Source organism: Xyrauchen texanus, chromosome 34 (assembly GCF_025860055.1).
Source record: "Xyrauchen texanus isolate HMW12.3.18 chromosome 34, RBS_HiC_50CHRs, whole genome shotgun sequence".
Classification (NCBI taxonomy): domain Eukaryota; kingdom Metazoa; phylum Chordata; class Actinopteri; order Cypriniformes; family Catostomidae; genus Xyrauchen; species Xyrauchen texanus.
Genome location: NC_068309.1, coordinates 16,813,879 through 16,839,327, shown reverse-complemented (window position 1 = coordinate 16,839,327; position 25,449 = coordinate 16,813,879). Strand labels below are relative to the sequence as shown.

Here is a 25,449-nt window from a genome sequence, read left to right as displayed (position 1 = left end):
ACTTTACATCCATCCACCTACACTTGTCAGTATTATAATGGCGTGGAGGAAAAAGCAATAATACCATTGCAAACTTTAATAAGTTGCCTCTATTTCTTTTGCTATTACTGTACTTTGAGCTTTGTCTAAAAGTTGTAATGTGCTAATAGTGTAGAATACATTTTTTTCCTGGTTTAATTCAAGTTAAGCTCAATCGACAGCATTGGTGGCATAATGCTGATTACCACAAAAATTATTTTGACTTGACACTTCTTTTGCAAAAAAGTGGGTTCTAGTGAGGCACACAGAAGTGAATGGGCCTAATCATTAAATGTTAAAAAACTCTTTTTCAGGAGTATAGCCACAAGATGTAAATAATATGTGTGTTAACATAATTTTAATGTGAAAATTGCTTACTACCTTTTAAAGTTAGATACAATTTTCCAACTTTGTTGCCATGCCAATGTAACACTTTAAACCCTACAATCAGCATAGGCCTGCAGTCTGCAGCAAAACTACAATTTTAGCAACTTAACAGCTCAAATTATACACAAGTTTTAATGGAAGAGTTAATATAAGAGTTATTATAAAATTATAGGCTCGGCCAAGCTTCACATTTCTGCCTTTAAACCCTCCAAAAATTGGTCCCATTCAATTACATTGTAAGTGCCTCACTAAAACCTCGATTTTTAATTTATTAAGAAAAGGAGGGACGAGTCAAAATATGTGTATGTGCTACAAATGCTATCGATTGTGCTAAACTTGAACCTGAATTATTCCATGTTGTTCAATAGTTTTAATGGCTTCTTCTACACAGTAAACGTGTTTGAGAACGTTTGCTGCTGTGTCATATGAATAATTATTTCATGTTGCTTTGGCAGTGGCCTTGAATGTCAGTCCCGAATCTCATGCTCTTACTGGGTTTGTGCTGATTCTACTATATAATCATGATGAGATGACAGAGATTTAGTAGGCTACCGTTGTACAGTGATGTTTAAGATACTGTTTACAAATAAAATAAATTTGGGTGAATGTTGTGTTTCTTTGGCGAAATGGTCTATCCAGTGAATGTGCAGCTGCGGGGCTCCAGCGGCGGTCGGCCCTCGACAGGGGTGAAGGTGACTCGCCTGTTCGTGCATGAGATGCAGAGAAGGCGTCGCGGACGCTCTCTCTGTCTCATCATCACTCTAATCTTCGACAGCATCTGAGGATCGACCTCACCCTCTACGCGGATAAACGGACAGAAGGGATTTTCTATGTGACGTGGTTTTATTCGTGAATGCGTATGCATGTGTTCTGCACCGAACGGGCGAAAGAACCGCCCCAGATCCGCAGCCAACATTTTTCAAATCGGTAAGACCTCGCTGCGGGATCCGGAGCGCCGGGAGAGCACCGAGAGCGCGAGGAGAGCTCAGCGGGCGATGGATGACTGTAGAACGGTGAGTCTGCTGGAGGTCAGCCGCATAAACAGTGCTGTCACAAGTAATATTCAACTAAATATATCTTTTCTACAAATCGAGTGTGTTTGTGTTATATATATATATATATATATATATATATATATTGCATCTACACATTGGCGTCGGTTATTTAGGTGCTAATGTGAAGTTCACATGTGTAGGTCTTCAATATTCGTGGATAATTACTTTAATTAATATATTACTATAATTCCGACAGCCGCACGGACTATGATTGAATAGAAATATAACAGGATCCTATTCAATGTATTTCTGTGTGTGATAAATGACTGTTTTTATCATGCTTATAATTTGCCATTATATTCAGGCATTATGTTTTATGCCACAATCGTTTAGAAATGATATTATTAGATGCAATCCCAACCCAAATATTGCTATGTGGCATCTAGTGGCAGCTAAACTCGTGTTTACACACGCTTACTAAAAATAGACGCACTGAAGGAGATTTCTCTAAATTTTTAGACTGTTCAGGAGTTCAACACTCTTGTGGCCCTCCATCGTGAGCAGGTCATCTCCATTGGTGAGAACACAACTGACTGTCCTTCTCTGAGGGCACATATGCACAAGACTCGCATCAAAGGATGCGCCGTGGCCCAGGCCGCCTATCAGAACCTCATCGCAATCTCTGGGTATGTATTAATGATATTGCACATGTGTGTCTGTTTGTGAATAGTAGCTCGTGTTTTCAAAAAAGTTTTGCAAATTCATGGAATAGTAAAATGTTTCTCTCTATGCATGTCTTAGGCCAGAGGATGGTGAAATCCACCCTGAAATATGCAGGTTGTTCATCCAGCTTCAGTGCTGCCTGGAGATGTACATAACAGAGATGCTCAAGTCTCTGTGTCTGTTGGGTGTACTGCAGCTTCATAGGAAAGGTGTTGTGTCAATGACAGCCAGCAGAGGGCAGCAAACAATCAGAACTGAGTACATACAGCTAATTTACTGCATTGTGAAATTCTTCTGCCATTCTGTGAGATATATCCAGCTGCAGCCTTTCAGCACCAGCAGTTTCAATGCAGTGAGGGTGGAGCTATGACGTGCTATTGTAACGGTTCTTTCAACATTTTACTAATATTGTGTGCTTTGTTTATCATCAACTTTTTTGTAGACTATATCTTGGAATATTACTATTCAACATATTAATGTTAAAAAACTGTCTCCAGGCAGGTTGTACCCATACATTTTAGAGGTGAGACACATGATATGGCTGATATTAGTTTAATGGAAGACACTTAAAGGGATAGTTAACCCAAAAAAGAAAATTCTTTCATCATTCACTGTAACTTTCATGCCGTCTTAGATGTGTAGGCTATGACTTTCTTTCTTCTGCTGAACACAAACTGTTTTAAGAAGAATTTCTCAGCTCTGTATGTCTTTTCAATACAAGTGAATGGTGACTAAAAATGTTAAGCTCCACAAATCACATAAAGGCAGCATAAAAGTAATCCATATGTCTCCAGTGGTAAATGAAAATTCTCTAATCATTTACTCACCCATCCCATCCTAGATGTGTGTAATTTTTCTTTCATCTGCAGAGCAAGAACAAAGATTTTTATAAGAATGTCTCAGCTCTGTAGGTCCATACAATGCAAGCTCCAAAAACCACAGCATAGAGATAATCCATATGACTCCATGTCTTCCGAAGTGATACAATCACTTTAGGTGAGAAATAGATAATTATTTCAGTCTTTTTTTTTACCATAAATCTTTACGTTCACTTTCACTTTTAGAATGTGAAAGTGGATATTATAGTAAAAATGACTTAAATATTCTGTTTGTGATCTGTTTCTCACCCACACCTATCATATTGCTTCAGAAGACATTGATTTAACCACTGGAATCATATGGATTATCTCTATTCTGTGGTTTTTGGCGCTTGCATTGTATGGACCTACAGAGCTGAGATATTCTTATAAAAATCTTTGTTCTTGTTCTGCAGAAGAAAGAAAATCACACATCCATGATGGCAAGGGCGAGTAAATGATGAGATGTTTTTAGGGAGAACCATCCCTTTAAATTTTTTTATTTCATTTTTCAGCCTCATTGAACAATGAAAGGAACAGTGGCAAAATATTAAACTCGTAAATCTGTAAAGTAAAAACACAAATAATGAGGATTAAGTAATAATGGGGATGTGATATATACCTTATTGAACATTAAATAACATGCAGTGATAACAAGAATAACAATTATCCAAAAATTTAGCTTGTTTGGCAGTAAAGGCATAATGGATAGAATGCCGACAGCCCCATCTACATTTAAATAGCAGAATAAATGAGTAAATTTGTATATTAGTGAAGTACTGTGCTATGAATATAAATAGGTACAAACAGCTTGAAACGAGCATTCACTCATGGAGAACTATTATATGTTATAAATGTCCAGTATCATTTAAACACACTATCTGAGCAAAAACGTGCATTGCTATGACTGGGGTAGTGAAATGTCATTCTGAATCGTTATATCTAGAGTATTTTAAAAGAAAGAAATACTCAGAACTCATTAAAGATGCATTCAGTAACTTTTGTCTTTGTGTCATCTTGGCCTTACACTGACATCTAGTGGCTTGGATGCAGCATCATTTTAAATAAATAGTTTTCAGTTTCAGATGCCATTGTAGAAATGTTGTAGTCACAGTCAGCCATGATTCATTGAGTGAATCAATGAGTGAAAGTGTCAAATAACAGGACATTAACTGAAATTAATCGAGTTGTATTAGGCTGGTCATTCATTCTAACATGGCAGCCCCCATGTGCGGACCCTCTCCATGTAGATTTTACAGATTTTGCGACAGCTTTTATAAGGTTACTGATATGACTGAGTCTTCATCTCACGTGAGTGCTCATGGTTTCCTACATATTTAGCAAAATTACAATTCATGTCTTTAGGAGTTAAACTTTTTAATGAGTAAAAATTGCTGAGTGCATCTTTTATAAATGTGTAAACTTGTTGTTAGACTTTTACCAGTAAATCACTGTACTTAAAACTTTGCCAAACCGAACAGTAAACACAAAATCCCCTGGGACTGTTCAACTCATTAAAGCATGACAAAAAATATAAGCATCCTCAACATTAACAGAAAACATATCCAATCAGTTAGCAAATAAACAACTTGACCAAACAAACAGATAACTTCTAACACGTAAACATCCTTCGAATGCTGCTTATGAGAAACTTACTGAGGTGACGTCATACTTTAGCTCCGTCCCAATTTCTCCCCTGAAATTGCAGGTGTTGCAGAGCAGCAGCTGGATACTTTTGCATTCTGCAAGTGGCAGGGTATTTACAAAGGAAGACACAATAAATACACAAAACAGCCCTCATTTAAGTAAAAGCCCTAATTTTATATAACGTATAAATTTGCAATAGCATCTCAGTAACAATGTTATAAACTTTCACTGTCTTGATTCATCCACTTCAGGAAATGACCTGTGTCCTGAGCCAAACATGGACTACAGGATAGATGAAAGCTCTGATGTGCCGATGCTGGAAGATCGATCATCGTCACCTGTGGATTTCCCACAGGAGTCCTGGTTTGTGTGCACAAACATTGAGAACATAGAGAGGTATGAAAAACAGGATTCATGGATTAGGAAAGACAATTCTCATCAGGGACCAAAAACGAAATGGTTTTCATTTTGGTTCGTTCTGATCAGAAACAGTATTTTTTCGTTTCCGGTTGCGGCATTCTGCAGCCTTATTTTCAACTGGTAACCAGTAAGAACTAAATGAAAGACTGTGGGTGATACACCCATAGTTGCAGTGTTACCAGTTCTCTCAAGATAAAAAAGGGACCTGGTCTGGAAAAACATGCTCAAAATAAGGGACTTGCCTCAACCAAAATTAGTGAAAATATAGGTAATTATAAAAAATGTTCCCCATTTGGGGGAACTATAAGCATAGAAATCATAGCATGCATAGTATGATGTATGTATTTTCAATAAATATACTCTTTTTATTAAATAAATATATCCCCCAAAATACTTCAAATATTTCAAATATACATCTGGCCATCTAAAATCAACTTATAGCCTAATTTGCTCTCCCCTGCATGCATGCACACACACGTTTGGGCACGTTTGGACTTAACATCTTATGCAAATAATTTTATTTTAATTATTGAATCATTTTTTCATGATTTTATTTTATTTGAATTGTTTGTTTTAATGCATCATAACTAACAATAATTCAGTAAAGATTTGGAATGAACTGTGACATTTATTTTTACATCAATATTTTTCCTTGCGTCTGGATTAATCATACATGTACATATACTGTATGTAGTAATTATATATAGTTTCCCAAAAGGTCTTAGCATGTTACGGAAGGCTACATCCAAAACGTGCAATTAGGCAAAGAAATATCTGATGCAGTGGTTTCCTTCAGAATCAAAGCACATGTTTATCATGTTAAACCAAAAAGAGTAAAGTCTCATTTTTTGGGCAACAAGAAGTGGTGAAATTCCAAACATTTACTGTGATAAACCCTTTGGATATTGGTTTCATGAAAAAAATCATCAGAACAAAATTAACCGTTTATTAACGTCACTTAAAAATAAAGTTTTCACTCCGGAGCAATTGAAATGGACTTTGTTCCTGTTTTCAGGTTATGTTCTGTAAAAATGTTCGTTTATTTTCGTTTTTCGTTTTCATTCCTTGAACCGTTTTTAGTCCCTGATACTCATCCCACTCTAACATTTTCAGTATTAGGTTATTTTACATAAAATACTTTTGGGTAGTTGACATGTCCTGCATTGTGATATAATATACTCTTATCTTAAACTATTTTAAATAGAATTTGTCTTATTGTTTTATAGCTATGCATGCAGTATATTATGCATGTAGAATTTGTGATCTCATATTACTTGAAATATTAAATTTTTATACTTCTAACCTTTTAAAATAAATTAGAGAATGCAAAAAGTTTCAAAATGTTTTTTGCACACTTTTCCTTTTATACATTTCTCTCCATAGACATGTTATTCTACATGACAACTACACATGACTTAATTCAAGTGAAGTCAAGTCAGTTTTATTTGTATAGCCAATATCAGTTAGTTATTTGTAATACAAGTCATGTATTAATTGAATAATTTGATAGGCACTGTTTAAATCTAAAGGATGTTGATAGAACTGTAAGATTAATGATTAATGAGTGTCTGTTAATTCTAGTATGTATTGTATGAAATACCAGTACTTGTAGTACCCAATAGCTAAGTCTAGTTAGTTCACTTCCTGTGTTCTAAGATGTGACATTTCTTCCAGCGATATGCGAGAAATGAGAAACCTTCTAAGCAAACTCAGAGAGAAAATGCCTTTGCCACTGAAAAATCAAGGTGAGTCCCAAGCTTTTATTGTTGCATTCAACATGGTCTTATAGATTCTCATTACAATTCAGAATGATTTTTATGTGGCTTGTTGTATGTATCGTGGTCCATTTGCATTACACAATCAACTATATTTACAAGCTTGTTTTTGTGCATTCAAATTGCACAGAGCTCAACTGATAGACTTGCGATGCAAAGGATCTGGTTACGAGTCCTGAAGGGCATTCAAGTTGACACTTCAACTAAAAATGTAATTTAAGCACAATAAAATGATGTGGTTGCAACATTTGCTTTTGCTGACACTATATACTGTAGGTTGAGGTTCAGGTTAGGGAGTAAGATTTTGATGTTGTAACCTCTTCAAGTCTGTGGTCCAAATGGGGGTGCAACGCCGTGAAAAAAGTTCTAAATACATAAGTCAGTTATTTGTGGTATCATTTGAAAGAATAAAATCTGAACTTTTGATAGATAACTATCACTTCTGCATTTTTGTTACATAAATAACAAAATAGGGCCTGAAAACTCCCACGTCGCACATGAGCGCCACCTAGAGTATAAATATGAATATTAATATAAAAGTGTTTCAAATAGCACGTAAACTGTCAAATAATTTATCAAATGAAAGCTATCATTATCAAGAATATGATTGTACAGTTGATTCGAAAGATGTTCAAAAGAATAAAGATGTGAAATGTGATTTCTTTACGACATCAAATACAAACATCTCTTTTATGTACGATCACTGCTGCTGTATGCTCCAAAAAACGTTATATTTGCCTTTACATTAGGCAGCTGTCGAAAATATTTGCCATTTTTTATTAGTCATTGAGCAAAATGTGTGGTCTAGCAGGAAAAAACATGCTAAACAAATCATCTGAAATATACATTAATGACTATTGATGATAAAATACTATACATCACCACAAAGGGGAGGATCTCGCTTTCTGACATCTGGATTGAGCTTCTATTCACTCAGAGGGCATGATATTCAATGAAGCAATGGGGGTAGTGCGTGAACTGAAAAAAAAGACTTAATGTCTATGAACATGTACATCTGTGAGGGCTAAAATGTGTTAGAGTGCCACCTACATTTCAGGAGATAGAGGAAAAATATTTTTTCTAGCACTTGCTACCATCTAGTGTAAAATAAGATTGTATGGAAGGACATGGAGTTAACAGAATCTGAATTACATGCTTACAATAAAATAAAATTATATTATAAGATTATATATGAATGATATATTCAACATATTTTTTAAATCGCAGACGGCAGCCCAAAAATGCCCCGGAGTTGAAGAGGAGAACTCGATATAGCATTAACCTTCAAAACCTCATCTGTTTGGGATATATTGTTACATGCTTTTAGCACCACACAGTGGACATTTCACCTCTGAACCACCGCGATACGTGTAATGAACCATATAAGATCATTTGCAAATATACAGCTAGAAACGTTTAACTTTTTATTGTGCTTTTTTATGTGTGTAGATGACAGCAGCCTGCTAAATCTCACTCCTTACCCGCTGGTGAGGCAGAGGAAGAGGCGATTCTCCGGGCTTTGTTGCCTTGTGTCTGGCTAAACCTTCAATACTGTCAAGTCTTCTTTTCTGATCATCGATCAGTTAGCGCTTCACTTGTCTTCTTTGTGTCTCTGGAAATTTTTCTAATGTAACCTGCCCCTGGAAAGTCTCAAAGGCCAGAATAGTTAGAGGCCAGAATCCTCTAACTAAAGTGGATTGTGTTCCTTAGTATAATCGAGTAGCCTAGTCCATGTTTAGGTAACGAGAGGTCATTTTGATGTGAAACCATATGATTGTATTACAAAAGCAACTGAATGAAATATTTATATCCTCAGATAATAACATCTATCTCTGATTTTTTTTCTTCTTTTTACCATAGTCATAAATCAGGATGGTTTGTTGGCGGTGAGAGGGCATGTTGAGTTAAATAATTGTTGTTTTTCATGTACTAGACTTAGGTTGGTCTTAATTACTTTAAAAAAATATATACATTTAGTCACTGTGCAATGCTTTTTATTTAGTCTTCCATAAAGGTAAAATCTTGTTAACAAATTACACACACACACACACACACACACACACGCACGCACACACACACATGAATCATTTTAAGGGCACAAAAGCGCTCTGCACTAAAGCCATTGCTATTTTATTCTAAGCTTGAAACAAATATAACACAATAAAATTCACTATGTACATAATACAAATAATTGTAAATAAAACATTGTATTTACTATAAGTGATTTAAAAGATTGTTTTTCTTTCTTAATCAATTCAATACTTCAGGGTTGTAGGAATGTGTATCACAGTTTTATGAGAGTATGTTTTTGCTTTTCACGTCTGGTGTCTAAAGCAAAAGTTATACTTAATTTTCTATTTATAATGAAGTAGTTGTTTTTTTTATACTGTAGTTGTAGTTTTACAACTAGTTTTACTGTAGTTTTACTACAGTTATTATGGTAGTCTTTTAATCTACAATTCGTAACCTTCAATAAGTTTTGTTTCCTTAAAGTTAAGCCCTTTAGACATTCTTAAAAAGAAAACAAAATAATTGTTTTCCTTTGAAAAAGGAAGATAAAGCATTTAAAAAACATTGTTTTGTCATGGATAAAGGCAATAACCTCCTCTAGTGATAAAATGCTGCTGTAAAAATCCCATTCCACATTCCCACGGAGGGGGATATGCAAATGTCAAAGTGAAGACTTCCAGCTGCAGGGACTTACTGAAAACAAAAGAGGTTGGACAAATTGTGAAAGAGGGGTTATAAAGAAAGAGAGTTGAAAAGGAATTCACCCAGATCAGAGTTACTTTTTCAGTGCTGCTAATTATTACAATGTCATGCTTATTTTGATGTTTACAGATATTTTGGATACAGTTTGGTTTTTGTCAAGACCACCTTCTGCATTCAGAGACTAAAAGCATTCAAACGTGAATTTGTGCATTTTATATACGTTTGGAGGTGTCTGAGATCGAAATGTGAGTATTATTCAATAAGCTTCGATAAGCTTTTTTTTAAATATATATATATATATATAAATGTTTTAGATTAAGTAAGTACCATAATATCTATCATTTGAGTAAAGGAAAATAACTGAATTCATTAAAAATAATTACAAATAAATATTTATTTTAGGAAACCTGTACGTTTTGTTTCATGTACTTAACTTTACAGTATACACATAACGTAAAGATTTGTTTATGTTTGCAATAAACACAGTACATTGTGTGCAAAAAAATATCATGAAGCAAAGCTGCATTAGTTATAATTGAAGAAAGTCATCCAAAGAGTATCCTTCATTCTCCCTCACCTCAAGCTGTAAAGTTCAGGGATTCCATCTTCTTTATGGATCGTACAACATTTCCCCTTGTTCTTCTCTTCACACTGGCTTCAGTCACACCCATTATGGGGTGTTTCTGTGACCACTACCCATGGAGTTCTTGGTCCTATTGTTCCATGACCTGCAACTTTGGAACCCAAGAACGTACAAGGTAACCTTAATTTAGCATGATATATTATGACAATTGCATAAGAGTTGTTAATATGTCAACAATACATTTGGTGTTGCAGGGCTGTGCGCTATGATGAGCATTGGATAAAAAACAATTGTGGCCAGCTGTGTAAGATATATGAAAGCAAAGGGTGCAATGCTGAGGCTTGTCCTATAAATTGCCAAATGACTGAGTTCACACCTTGGTCAGAGTGCTCGCCATGTGCCAAGAAATCTGTGAGTAAAACACACAATTATATGATAATATTTCCATTGTGGACTTAATGTACTTTCTATAAATTAACATAGGCTAGTGTGTTTGTGTAATTTAGTACAGAACCAGGTCTGTGTTGAGACCGGCTCAGTTTGGGGGAGAAGATTGTAGCGAACCTCTTTCGGAGGAAAGACCCTGTCATCCCTCCAAGGAATGCAGGATTGAGCCTGTCAACTGTAAAGACAAGTTTACCTGTGACAGTGGTAATTATCTTACCCTCTTAATTTCACAATTCACATACACTATTTGCCTACAATTGAATACTTTACAATAAGGTTCTATATGTGAACTAGTTTAGACATTACATGGTAAAACTAATGTTTACATATACTGCATTATTCTAAAGTGTTACCAAATGTAATGTTGTTCATTGTTACTTCATGTTAAGTTAATAGTTATTTTTACTTCTAATGCTAAACATGCATTAGCATATATAGGGATTATATACATTTATATACAGTACATGCAGTGGATATATACTCACCAGCCACTTTATTAGGTACACCTGTACATCTACGTATTCATGTGAATATCTAATCAGCCAATTATGTGGCAGCAGTGTAATGTATTAAATTATGCAGATACATGTCAGTAGCTTCAGTTAATGTTCCCATCAACCATCAGAATGGGGAAAAATTGTATTTTAGTAATTTCGACCATGGCATGATTGTTGGTACCAGATGGGCTGGTTTGAGTATTTCTGTAACTGCTGATCTCCTGGGATTTTCATGCACAACAGTCTCTAGAGTGTATAGAGAGAGGTGCGAAAAACAATTAACATCCAGCTAAATATCCAGTTCCGTAGGCAAAAACAGCTTGTTTATGACAGAGGTCAGAGGAGAATGGCCAGACTGGTCCAAGCTGACAGGAAGGTGACAGTAACCCAACTTAACATGCGTTACAACAATGCTATCCAGAAAAGCCTTTCTGAACACGCAACATGTTAAGGCGGATGGGCTACAGCAGCAGAAGACCCCTATGGGTACCACTACTGTCAGCTTAGAACAGGAAGCTGGGGCTGCAGTGGGCACAGGCTCACCAAAACTGGACAATAGATGACTGGAAATATATCACCTGGTCTGACAAATCTGGATTTCTGGTGAGGTACACAAATGGTAGGCTTACTGCAGCCTCAGTTTTCTGTTCTTGGCTGACACAAGTGAAACCAAACATGGTCTTCTTCTGTTGTTAGGGGTGCATTAACGCACAGGCTTATATGGGCTGAAGCCCAGGGGCCTACAACTCTCATGGGGCTGAGCTCATGCCCATGGGGCCAATTTTCCCCTATCCATGTTCGCGGGAGGAGCGCATTTAAATGCTTTCAGCAGGAGATGCGGTTGTTGACATGGTAATAGTGCGCAACTGTTAATGGTGTCCGTGTAGTGCTTGTTCAATACAGAGCAGTTCCACCCCCCTCAACCCACCTCGACTGGAAGGGGGCCTCTGCGGACCAGTGAGACCCTGGGCCCAGAGGTACCTTAAAGCATCCCTGGCTGTTGTAGCCCATCCGCCTCAAGGTTCGACATGTTGTGCATTCTGAGATGCTATTCTGCTCACTGCAATTGTACAAAGTGATTATCTGAGTTACCGTAGCTTTTCTGTCAGCTCAAACCAGTCTGGCCATTCTCCATTGACCTCTCTCATCAACAAGGCTTTTTTGTCCACAGAACTGCCGCTCACTTGTTGTTTTTTGTTTTTCTGTGTGTGAAAATCACAGAAGATCAGCAGTTACAGATATACTCAAATCAGCCCATCTGGCACCAACAATCTTGCCACAGTCCAAATTATTGAGATAAATTTTTTTCCCTATTCTGATGGTTGATTAAACTGCTGCAACATGATTGGCTGATTAGATAATCGCATGAATAAGTAGATGTACAGGTGTACCTAATAAAGTGGCCAGTGAGTGTAGACATTGAATGCTGTAAAAGTTAATTGTTCATTGTTAGTTAATTAACTTTTTTGTTAACTAGTTTTAATGTATACAGCCTTATTGTAAAGTGTTACTGGTGTAATAATTTAATACTGTACATAATTTAATGAGTATATAATTAAATATGTACAGTCTTTAAATGCTGTGTGCTAGAAAATAGTGCACAGTCACTAAAACCCTGTATTCTTTTTGCACTATAGGAAGATGTATTAACTCAGTTCTGAAGTGCAACAACCAAAACGACTGTGGGGACAACTCTGACGAGAAGGATTGCGGGGATACAAAAAAAGTGTGTGCAAGTCAAAGACTATTTGCTTTCATTCCTGGAGCAGACCTGATTGGTCACGGGTGAGCACCAGTTAAAGATAATTTGCTTTCTGAGATTTTAAAATAAGGTTCTTTCAGTATATAGTCATGCTGAGAAAAACAGTGCTACAAATATTAGATTTTTCCCAGATTAAAACTTTTATTTTCTAATTAGATTTGATGCAATGGCAGAGAAGAAGATGGGTTCTGTTCTGGATAACTCGTTCATGGGAGGGGACTGCAATATACAAAAACACCAGAGGAACTACTACCGAATGCCTGCCAACATTGAGAACTTTGACATTAAGGTGGGCAGTCAAAGTGTTTTTTATAAACAAAATATGTCAATATTTTCACAGGTTTTTGTTTTATAGTATTTTATTGATTGTTATTGAGGTTAATATTTTAGTATCAGGGTTTGTGTTTCTTGTTCTATAGTCTTAATCTTCTTAACCTCCTGAGGCCTAAGCATGACTGCTGTGTGCATTTTCCATTTCCTTTTTAATTTGTAACAAATAGCACTTAATAAACAAGCAAAAAATTAAATTAAATAAATAAATAAATACAATTTCTAGAGCAAATAGTTTTCCTAAAAATGTATGTCCATTCAGTTGTCCATTCATTGTAAATAATACCAAGCTAGAGAAAGTCCGATTTTTTTCACCAAATTGTTTATTATGTTTCCATGATGGTTGGTTATTCATGTTTTTGCGACTTACAGACATTACATCAGAAATTAGCATAACAAATTTTGATTTAAAGTAATGGCCAGCATCATCCAATCATTTTCAACCATGTTAAAAAAAAATATACATTATAAATTCTGAATATATGTACTGATTACCATTGTCCCATGTCTGCCAAACATGTTGAGTGGTCCAAACATCATCTGCTTTCTAAAACTGAACTTTTGATTGAAAGTTTGGATTGAATGCATTTAGCTGCAAAGACAGATTTAGTATGCTCCCTTGCTCCCTATTTAGTGAATGACTTAACCGCCAGTGTGCTGTCTGTCAGCACTGGTCTCAGAACAGTTCGAAATGCACCTTATTTTCATCCTAACTAAAGCATCTATGTGAAAGATCTCTTGCTGGGTTGTGAAAGAGCAAGCAGGATATGGTCAAATGAAAAGTGAGTCTTTTATTCACACACTTTTCAGTATATACACACACAGATGTCTTCTCAGTACAACCTATCATTCACAGTCAGGTTCGTGTGTTGCTCTCTCTCTCCCCTTCAGCATTCTGGATTAACCTTTTATCCCTCTCCACTCTCACTGCAAACACAAACAGCCCCCATTTCTGTAGAGGAAATCCACAACAGCCATCTGCGTCCCCGGCTGGTGGACTACCTCTAACTTAAAAGGCTGGAGAGCTAGATCCTTATGGCTGATCCTTGCATTGGTATTCTTCATGTGTTGGAGCCACAAGAGGGGGTGTGGTCCAAACAGAGGGTGAAAGCATGTCCCAACAGATAGTACCAGACTGTGAGGACTGCTCACTTGAAGGCCAAACACTCCTTCTCGATGGTGCTGTACTTAGTCTCACTTCCGGAAGAAAATGCTTGCATTGCATGCCCTTACATCCTCCTTGCGTGGAGCTGATGTAGATGGCCCAGTCTCTGCCTCCCCAGCCAGCAAGTCACACACAACACACCAATATGCTTTATTGCAGGACCCATCCACACACAATCCCCTTAATAAGGTAGTAAATGCCGGCCAATTCATTCCTAAGATTAGTGGATGGGTGAGGGGGGAATTAACAGCAGCTCGATATTATGTTATTGTCTACAAAATGTAATAGTGACCATCACTACAGGATAATTTTGATATCCCTGTGCACACACCTTACCTTCACCTCCCAGCTTGTATCTAAAGCCTAGGATTAAACCAAGCTTTGATGAATGGAGGTTTGATTACAACCTGAATCCACCAAGGCTTGATATATAAACCCCACCCCGAATACTCACAGGTATGCGATACGCTTCTGCTCAATCGGGGCAGCGTGTTGTGCATCGGGGACCCGGACCAATGTCTCCATCTTCATCGTGGGACGTCGGCCTTGAAATGCACAGGTTCCCCGCTGCACTAGCAGACCAGCGCAGACTTCCCACCCACACCCACAGCATGGCCCACAGGACCATGGTTTTTGGGTAGGAATTCCCCATTTCCATGGAACAGGAACACGATGAGGGAAAGGACAGTGGAAGGGAGGAGAGTGAGAGAGAGTAAAGAGGGCTCGCCAGCCCCCAAAAACACCTCCATACGGTCCTCTGCCAGCTGGACTGCCTCATTCAGTGATGCCGGGTGGTGGCATTGGACCCACTCTGCCATTCCTTTCGGTAGCCAGGCAATTAACTTCTCCAGTACCGCCAGATCGAAGCACTCCCTCGGCATCGCATTCTTCAGTCAGTAGCCACCTTCGGCAGGTGTCACGGAGCTGTCGAGTGAATGTGAACGGGCGGCACGTTGCAGGATGGCTTTCTTCATTTCTTTCTCCTCACACCAGGAGGTTGGATTCAGGTAGTTAGTGGGCCACGAGTTGGGCTTTTCCGGACAACAGCGGCATTTTGCGGGCCTCCCACTGAGTGCTGGGCCAGTTCCATGTTTCCACCATCTGCTCGAATAGCTCAAGAAATTCCTTCGGGTCATCTTGAGGTCCCATCTTCATCAGCGTGACGTGCGGTACGGCTGTTGGTGGGCCCGGGGTCATAATGGAAGACCCCTCCTTGTGTACCTGGTGTACCTGCTCAACAGAGACTGATGTTGGGCTTGGTGGATGCTGGCAAGGGTCTTGAATAATTTGGCTAGGGGCGAAGACTCCAAGACGGCATTTTCTTCCTCCTAATTCCTGGGTTTCGGCACTACTGTGAAATATCTCTTGCTGGGTTGTGAACAAAAAGCGGGAGCTGGTCAAATAATTCACTGTGAGTCTTTTATTCACACACTATTCAGTATATAACACACACAGATGTCTTTTCAGCACAACCAATCACACACACATATTTAACACACAAATGTGTGTTGCTCTTTCTCTCCCCTCTGGCATACTGGACTGCCCTTTTATCCCTCTCCACTCTCACTGCAAACACAAAACAACTGTTAGAGGTGATTTTCCACAAGTGTCAATCCTTACCGTTCTATTTCTCCTGGCCTTGCTCTCTGTAAACATTGCTCGGCCACACCCCATCACCACACTCTGAAAGCTTTTGAATGAACACAATGATTCTCAATGTGATAATGCACAGTACATATATGAATGCATTTCCAAATGTTAATGAATACAACCTTATTAAACAGTAATAACAAAATTAAATATAACAACATTTATATTAAAATGAAGCGAAATGACCCACTGATGTGTAAATGTTAAAAGTTATTTAAAATAACTAACAGGTTTTTTTTGTACTTTTGAGGGAATATTGTCCCAAAATCCACATATGTAGACATCATGTTTATCAGTGCGCTGACGTGCAACATATCAATGTATTTTTTTATTTCAGCATTTCAAGTGAAACTAGAGATGCTACTCTTTAAACCCAAACAGATTTCATTGAAAAATCTTAAAGAAGTTTCTTACCAGAGGCATTTTTGTTGGCTCTGCGCCAAAAGCATTTCACAGAAATTGACATAATGTTTTTGTGTCACGTGACTCAGTGCTGCAGAAGTTTAATCCTTAAATTGCTGTCTAGAATCTTGTGAACAGTATTCAGATGGTTTAATTTAAATTATGCATTACATCTAGCAAAGCCAAAATACAACGTCCACGTGTTGACACTGGGTCGCACAAGATTAATGTTGCAAGATGCTGCAAACAGATTTGTGAGAAAATGTCCCATTTAAAGAATCAAATGATGTCAGTTGCTGCTACCATCATAACAATAAAAAAGATATGAGGTTTTATTTTTGTGCAGGCTTATTATTATTATTTTAGTTATTTATTTTAACAGTGTATCCTTCTTTTATATTAGCTATAAAAAACAAAAAAGATCCAAATGACAAATTCTGCATTTATGAGCATATATTGATTGATTATATTTATTTAAACCAGTACCACAATAACACATGAAAAATTAAGGTTACAGTATTGGATTAGAAAATATACTGATATTATTTGATTTAATTACAGGTGGAATATATTGAGGATGTTCAAAAGAAACCAGTCAAAGTTGAAAAAGTCAGCTTGACCAAAGAATCGCGCATACATACTAGTTTCTTCAAAGAGGCAATCAAATCATCTCAGCAAAAGGCAAGAGACCTATTTTAAACATCAAGCTATGCTGATCTGTATCTTTGTATCCATTGATCTCCATCCCTAACCATATACAATATATAGGCCTGCTAGCACATTTACCTGTGTCTACCACTAGACGCATTTTCACTTTTGTTTAATTTTTATTGTTTTACTTTTACGTGCAGGACTCAGAGTTTTATAGGGTGCATCAGGATATTGCCACATCAACGTTCAGAATGAAATCCTCTGACCTCTACTTGTCAGATCATTTTCTTCAGTACCTAAACAGTCTGCCACTGGAATACAACTATGCCCTTTACAGACAGATCTTTCAGAAGTTTGGGACACATTATTTAAGCTCTGGCACATTAGGGGGGAGGTATGACCTCCTTTTCCAATACGATCGAGAAGAACTGAAAACTTCTGGTAAGGAGATGATATCATATGATAATAAGAAAAAGTTTTGGCAACAACAGGTATGAAGACATTGGTCATGTGGAGCTCACGTGACTATATTAATTGTTTTTCCCTTTCAACTCTAAAACACAATTCAATTGTGTTTGTGTTTTATCTCCGTACAATTTCTAGGATTAACAGAAGAAGAAACAAAAAATTGCCATAGTCAGGATAACAGTATCAATTTTATAATCTACACTAGAACATCACATAGTTCCACGTGTGGAACACATCAAATAAAAACCAAATATGAAGGTAATAAATCCAATAAATAATAAACTCGTAAACTCACCATTTAGAAAAAGAAATATTTTAATGATTTTATGATATTTTAATGATACTTCCTTTTTCCATTCCTGTCCTCCCCAGGGTCAATTATAAAATCATCTGAGAAGAGTTTCACTTCAGTGCTAGGAGGCAGAAGTGAATTTGCAGCAGCCCTGTCCTTTGAGAACAAGGGTGTATCACCAGACAGCAATACGTACAAGGACTGGATCAAATCTACCATAGACAATCCAGATATTATAGATTATGAGGTTAGGAGGAGAAACAAAGATTTAAGTAATTTGGTTGTGGTCCCAGATTAACCCCTTATAATATGTAATAGGGCATAAAATACCCCAAATATTCTTAAAGAATTGCTACTGAGCTGATTAAAAATGTTTAATCATTGTCTTAGCTGTTGCCTTTAGTGGATTTGGTGCAGGGCTTCCCTTGTGCAGCAACAAAGAGATGGCATCTTAACAGGGCACTGGTAGAGTACCAGACAGAGTTTGACTCTTGCAAATGTACCCCCTGCCCAAACAATGCTCGGCCAGCTCTGTTCGGAACACAGTGCACTTGTATTTGCCAGACCGGGACCTACGGAGATTCCTGCGAGAAACGAGCGCCAGACTACACTGCAGGTTCAAATGCATGCCTACAAATATCGTCCATTAGTAATGCAATTATTGGTAGTGACCTAGAGGTTAGGAATTTTGACTGGAAGGGAAGAACTAGAGGGTTTGCTAAGATCCCATTGTCACCCAAAAGTGGTAGAGTGGTAAATTCTATTGCCATTTACTTTGTATGTTCTTTCTTTCTCCCGTGAAACACCAAATGAGAAATTTAGCAGAATGTCTGAGCTGCTCTCTTCCATACAATGAAAGTGGATGAGGAACAGAGGCTGTCAAGATCCAAAATGACAAAAAAGCACTATAAAAGTGTCATTAAAGTAGTCCATACAATGTATCTCATGCACTATATTCTAAAGACCTAAATTTAAGTCTTTCGTTGTGAGGAAAAGAGCTGCTTGGACTATCTGCTACAGTATAACTCCTTTCATGTTCCACAGAATAAAGTAAGTCATACAGGTTTCAAAATAATGAAGGTGAGGAAATGACAGTATTGTTATTATTGGGTTAATAACTATTAGTTAAACCACAGGTAGCTCTCGAGGAACTCTCTATGAATTAGTTTACTGTAAATTTCTTTGAAAAAAAAAAAAACACTTGCCACTTGGCAAATAACAATGTTTTGGAATCGGTCACAAAAGACAACAAGAAGTTAAAATATATACAATTATAGATGCCCTATCATCAACATTACACATAAAACTCTATGACAGACTAAATGGTGTGGAGTGAAATGTTTGTTTCTTTCTGTTGCCTCTCTTCCTCTCACAGTGGCAGTTGATGGGCGCTGGAGCTGCTGGAGTTCCTGGACTTCTTGTGATGCCACCATGAAGAGGCATCGCTCACGTATTTGTAACAACCCTGCACCTCAGCAAGGGGGCAGACCCTGCGAAGGTCCTGATAAACAGGTGGAGGAATGTACCATCTCAATTTTTAATAAGTAAGAGGCCTGTCTATCTTTACACTATTGCAGAGGTTGAGAAACTACACTGTTGGAGAGTTAATAAACAGTTAAAACACAGATCTGTCTCTTGGGTTAGAATGTTGCTAATTGTTCTTGTTTGTCTTTCAGGCAAAATGTGTGCATAAATGATCATGCTTCTGTGACAGAAGGGGACAGTGAGAGCAAGTTGCCCCCTGGAGCTTCCGGCTGTCCCAAACCCCTTCCACCTGTCAACAGCCATCTAAGGGTAAGGTTAAACAAAATAATTTTCTCAGCTGTTAACAAAACAGTTCCTTAACTTAGCAGTCCAGTCAAAGTGGCCATTCAGACGACTGTGTCTGTGGCAACGAATTTAACAGAGCGCAGGTGTCTCGAGGTGCGTTTTTAAAGTTGAAGTTCACTTTTACCTGACACGTCATCTCAAAACGCTGGAAAAAGTATGATGTACCGCAACGGTCAAAAATGCCTGTCTAGCTCATAATTAAATAAAAAAAACAACAACAACAAAAAAACAATAGAGTGCAACAGTCTGTTCCGGAATAAAAATCCTAATATTTTTTCCATAGACTAATTGATTTTCAATGATAACTTATGAACCTTTAAAGACAGACCTACTGCTAACTCAGAGGTTGTTAATCGATGGTATATGTCTTTGTTGAAGCAATCAGTTAAATCTGTGTTATTTCAACTTCATTGTGTATAAATTATATTAAATAGCAGAATTCCTGGTGACCAACTACATCACCCATGGTTCAGCAGAGACAGATCCACCAATCAGAGAACCACGGCCAACAAAGCATGCCAAACAAGTCCAGCAGCATCCGCTCACTCCCATACAATGCAGTTGGTCTCCCTACACCCTCAAACTAGATATATATTTTTATTTTTCTGAATATTTTGAAGTTTACCTAAAATATATTGTTTCTATACTAATTTTAATCAACCTAAAATTTATTTTATTTAATTTTATATATTTCCACAGTTTTTTATTTGATTGCGTCATGCACAGTGCTTCATGGGGTTGTAGTTTGTTCCCTAACTCATCACATCTCATAATCCTATCTCCCCAAACATGGTTTCCTTGTCTCTGTTGCAATATTTACTGTAAAGCTGTTTCAAAACATTATTTAAATAAATATATTGTGAAAAGCACTATACAAATAAATCTGACTTGGCTTGACTTCTGTTCTTGCTGTTCATTCCTCCCTCTTTCTACTAATTCCTCTCTATATATTGCTCCCATCATTCAGATCAACAAACGTCAGTATGATTATGGAGATCATGAGGAGTTTGTTTGCTTCACTGGCTATGAGCTGAATGGATACCAGGTCATTCATTGTCTGCAAGATGGTACCTGGGAGAAACCAAAGGGACGGTGCATTAGTAAGTCATAGAAATGCAATGGAATGTAAAATATGGAATATTTAAAAAAAAATAAATAAATAAAAAACTTAATTCCTTATACTTTTCACCACTTGTGTTTTCCTGTCATTCCAGAACAAGTTTGCCCCAAACCCACAGTGCCTGATGACATGCAGATACAGCCAGACAAAACCGAATATAATGTAGGAAGTTCCATCTTGTTGGCCTGCTTACAAAGTGACATGATTTCCTCAGGCCCTCAGTATTACAGTTGTGGGAAGAGTCTTTCCTGGGAGCCAAACATTGCACAAGACATACACTGCAAGATTGGTATGCTAACACAATTTTGTCTTTTGTGTCTTGAATATTAAAAGACTAGTTCAACTAAAATTTAAATTCTGTCATTATTTACCCACCCTAATGTTGTTCCAAAATAATATGACATTCTCTCTTCCTTAAAACACCAAAGAAGATGTTAGGCTGAATGTCTGAGCTGCTCTGTTTCACACGAAAGTGGATGGGGACAAGAGGCTGTCAAGCTCCAAAAAGGATAACAAAAAAAAACACCATTAAAAACACCAACACATGCAGATCTTACAGCTTGTACACTATATTCTAAGCTTCAATGCTTTGTTCAATAGCTATTCCATAACTTTGTTAGAGGACAACTTTACAACTTGCATTGAAAATCTTGCCTGACTGCCACTGTTAGCAATCACTTACATCGTATGGAAAAGGGCAGCTTGGACATTCTACTTTATAACTTGTGTTCCCAGGACGAAAGAAAGTCAAATGGGTTTTGAAAGTCATGAGGGTGAGTAAATGATTACTTTCTTTTGTACAATTCACAAACTTGCTGACTTCAAATATTTCTTTAACTGACCGTCATTGCCTTTCATATCTTTAGCTGCTTTATTTGTTATGTAAAAGTTTTTTTTTTTTTACATATTTTTCCACAGATAAGCCCTTTGTGCCAGACAGCAGCTGTAAACTTGGAGAGATACATGATGGCACCAAGTGTATATGCATGTCCAAAGCGAGCTGCAGGTATGAACGTCTCCCTATCTGTGACACTTTTTATAGGCTTCATGTTTACATTTGTTTACATTTTTTGCTAGACCGGGTCTTTGCTCAGCAGTCTTTTGGGAAACTTGACCATTTTGTGTCTGTGTGTCTTTTTGTCTATCCTGCAGAAATTATAGGGAAGATTTGTGCATTTTAGACGCATCGAAAGAGACTGCCATTATGATGTCCCCCTGTGCTTTTAATGCTGGCCGTTGTCATGGAGACAGATTATATTTTATGAATAATGGACCATGTGAAACTGACGCGGGCAGTCTGGACTGGGCCAAATTTAGGGCCCGTGTATCTGAGCAGAGCTCAGTGCAAGAACCCTGTGGTTCAGACACCTGTTACGAGTGGGAGACCTGCTCAGGTACACATTGTATTATTAACAAATAGTAAATGATTATAATAGAGTATCAAAGCATCTTTTATTTGTATAAATGGGATAGTTCACCTAAAAATTAAAATTCTGTCATGAGAATCAGAGTTTATAATCATGTCATTATAAACCTGTATAACATTCTTTCTTCTGTAGAACAGAAAAAGCGATATTCGAGAGAATGACAGCCTCGGTCACTATTCACTTTCATTTAATGGAAAAAAGAAAAACTCGTGCTTCTAAAAATACTCCAATACCATCTTACATACAAATCTCATTCCGTAAACATTTATTGTACAAATTAAAATCATGTTATGTCCTAGTGTGATTATTAACCTGCAAAGGCTGGGATTTAATGAGATAAAATACACGGATAAGCCAAAATATTATGACCAATCACAGGTGAAATGAATAATGTTGATCATCTCCTAACAAGGTAAGCAAACAATCAGTTCTTGTAGTCAAGTTGAATGCTGGAGAAATGGGCAGGAGTAAAAACCTGAGCGACTTTGACAAGGGCCAAATTGTTATGCCAGAGCATCTCTGAAATGGCAAGGCTTGTTGTGTGCTCCCGGTCAGCTGTGGTGAGTTCCTATTGACAGTGGTCCGAGGAGGGACAAAGAGTCCCGTTTTCTTTTGCATCACGTGGACAGCCATGTATGTGTGCGCCGTTAACCTGGGGAAGTGATTGCACCAGGATGCACTATGGGAAGACGACAAGAAAAGTGTGATGCTCTGGGCAATTTTCTACTGGGAAACCCTGGGTCCGGCCATTCATGTGACGTCAATTTGTCACGTGTCACCAACCTAAACATCGTTGCAGACCAGGTACACCACTTTGTGGCAATGGTATTCCCTGATGTCAGTGGCCTCTTTCAGCAGGATAATGTGCCCTGCCACACTGCACACATTGTTCAGTAATGCTTTGAGGAAAGTGACGAAGAGTTCAAGATGTTCCGATTGAGACTAATATCTTGAAGCCAGATACCAAAGGACACCTTCTGTGGTCTTGTACAGTCCAGCCTTGGCACGTCGGCACTGTTGTGGCAGCACGGAGCACCAACAGCAGATAGTCACAATGTTTTGGCTCATCGGTGTACATTTTGCACATGCTGCATGTTTCAAATTGAATGTGTGCATGTTTCACCCTCATGAGCATCGTGCACTCTGTTTGCGAGGCACATACAGTCTACATATTTATTACATTAAATAGCAGCCTTTTGCGGTTTAATATTCACACTATGTCACGTAGCGACCTGCTTTTCCAGAGGTGAGAAGCAACCACCAAAAACACACAGAAACAGAAAGGGCTTCACTCAAAATAAAAGCTCAATTTAAGGGTACATTTACACGACAACAATGAACTAAAAACAGAAACGATTTTCCTTTACGTTTTTGAAAATGTTCGAGTATAGACGACAACGTTGTCAAAACGATCCCTGTTCACACGGATCTTCGAAAACGACTAAAACCTTTGTATTATGCATGACTGGACAGTAGTTAGCGATGTCACTTTGTAAAGAAACACTATATAAGCATTGTTCCACAGAGCGGTGAATACAAACAATGAAGATAGCGAAAGCATTGAGCAATTTTGTCTGGACTGACGGTGAGGTTGCTTTATTACTACAAGTGACCCTGGACTATAAAGCACGCCACCTTTTTAAGGACTCCAGCTGGTGATCTCATGTTGGACTGTTCGCCCTGGAGGTAAGGATGAAGTAATACGCGTGCGCATGGCGTCATCATTTTCACAAATTACCGTTTTTGTATGTTTTCACTGAGATGATTACGACATCGTTTTCAAAAACTTGCACTTTTAAACCTGTTTTCAAAAGTTTGCAATTTTAGGCCCCAAAATGCCGTTGCCGTGCAAACAAACAGACAAAACTATGTTTTTTTAAAATGTTGTCATGTAAACGGCTCCTTAATGGAAAAAAAGAGTGTTAGAAATGTATCACTACTGTTAAGTTATGTAATATTCACTGTGATACTAATACTACCGTTGATATGGAATATAAAAAAAAAGAAAAAACAGTTATCAGTATCAGTATCTGTGAGTCCCGAAAAGGAAGTATCGTACTCTTACTTTTAAAAAAAAAAAATATTATTCGGGATATCCCAAGTTTGGAACAACGTGAGGATGAGTCACAAGAGTCATTTTTGGGTGAATTATCCATTTAAACTGAAATAATATCTGGCTTATGACACCTTTTCACTGTTTTTCATTGTATTTTTTTTTTCTTAGTATCAAATACATGTGAGTGCAAATTCCCCAGAACATGTCCAAAAGATGGGAAACACATGTACTGCCTGAAAATTGTGAGAAAGCAGAGCACACAAAGCATGAATTTGTGCATGATGGCTGCTATGAAGTGCAGCAAGATGGAATTTGAACTTCTGCATGATGGTCCTTGTGCAAGTTCTTAATTGTGCTCATTTTATTTTAATGTTCAACACTTAAAGATTCAAAAATAACCCAATATGTATTTGGACGGATAAACAATTGTTGTTTTTAATCACTCACAGCAACAATCCAGTTATTTTTTTTGTCCACTTTCTTGATACTCTATATTTTTTTGTTACATTGTGATGGATATTGATGTTGAACAGCACAATAAAAATCTTACTTCCAGATGTATTCTTAAATGTAAGCTCTCTTTTCATCTAAGGCTGAAGTGTGTAATTTTTAAATGTCAAAATCTTCTACACTAGCTTAAAAAGCAGAGACAAAAAAGACTGTAAACACTGTGGTTATGTGGTGCTATTAAAACAATCAATGGAATGAGTTTAGGGCTGGACAATCTGTTTGTTCAACCAATAACTAGAACACTAGGGGAGTGTTTGGGAAACCTGTCTGAAACCTCAGATCGGCTATAGAAGATGGATGGATGGATGAAACCTCAGATGCACTAATTAACCTTTTTTTTTTTTTTCAGATTAACAATTTTTATTGACTCACATAAATGAACACAGAAGAACAAAGCATATATACTGTACACAGAATTAATCTTAACCCCCACTTTTACCCCCTCCCAATCCCCAATCCCACCCTGGCCCCGACAACATCCCAGTGGTCGCAAATGATATAGACACACACACAAAATAAAATAAAATTAATAAATAAACAAATAAAAAAATATAAGAATAATAATCACCCATCCATAAATGACATATACCCGCCCCATTTCTCCACAAACACACTGTGCTTCCCCATTCTTCTAAATGACCCCTCCCAAAGGCTGCCACCCTTCCCATCTTTGAGCACCACTCCTGAAATGAAGATGCTTCAGCATTTTGGCAATTTTTTTAGCT

General features: G+C 37.5%; 1 protein-coding gene across 1 annotated transcript; it reads left to right on the top strand.

The window, feature by feature from the left end:
• The first annotated feature begins 1,161 nt into the window (after positions 1-1,161).
• Positions 1,162-24,919, top strand: c6 (complement component 6). The gene is made up of 24 exons (XM_052103705.1): positions 1,162-1,418; positions 1,920-2,086; positions 2,202-2,332; positions 4,879-5,023; positions 6,722-6,792; positions 8,272-8,353; positions 9,634-9,779; positions 10,118-10,292; positions 10,372-10,528; positions 10,624-10,768; positions 12,699-12,846; positions 12,980-13,112; positions 16,932-17,051; positions 17,222-17,462; positions 17,625-17,747; positions 17,862-18,028; positions 18,172-18,397; positions 19,157-19,325; positions 19,458-19,575; positions 20,579-20,711; positions 20,826-21,020; positions 21,650-21,737; positions 21,884-22,125; positions 24,383-24,919. The coding sequence occupies exons 1-24, from the start codon at positions 1,269-1,271 to the stop codon at positions 24,562-24,564; spliced, it is 3,654 nt and encodes a 1,217-aa protein (XP_051959665.1). The 5' UTR covers positions 1,162-1,268; the 3' UTR covers positions 24,565-24,919.
• Positions 24,920-25,449: the final 530 nt, after the last annotated feature.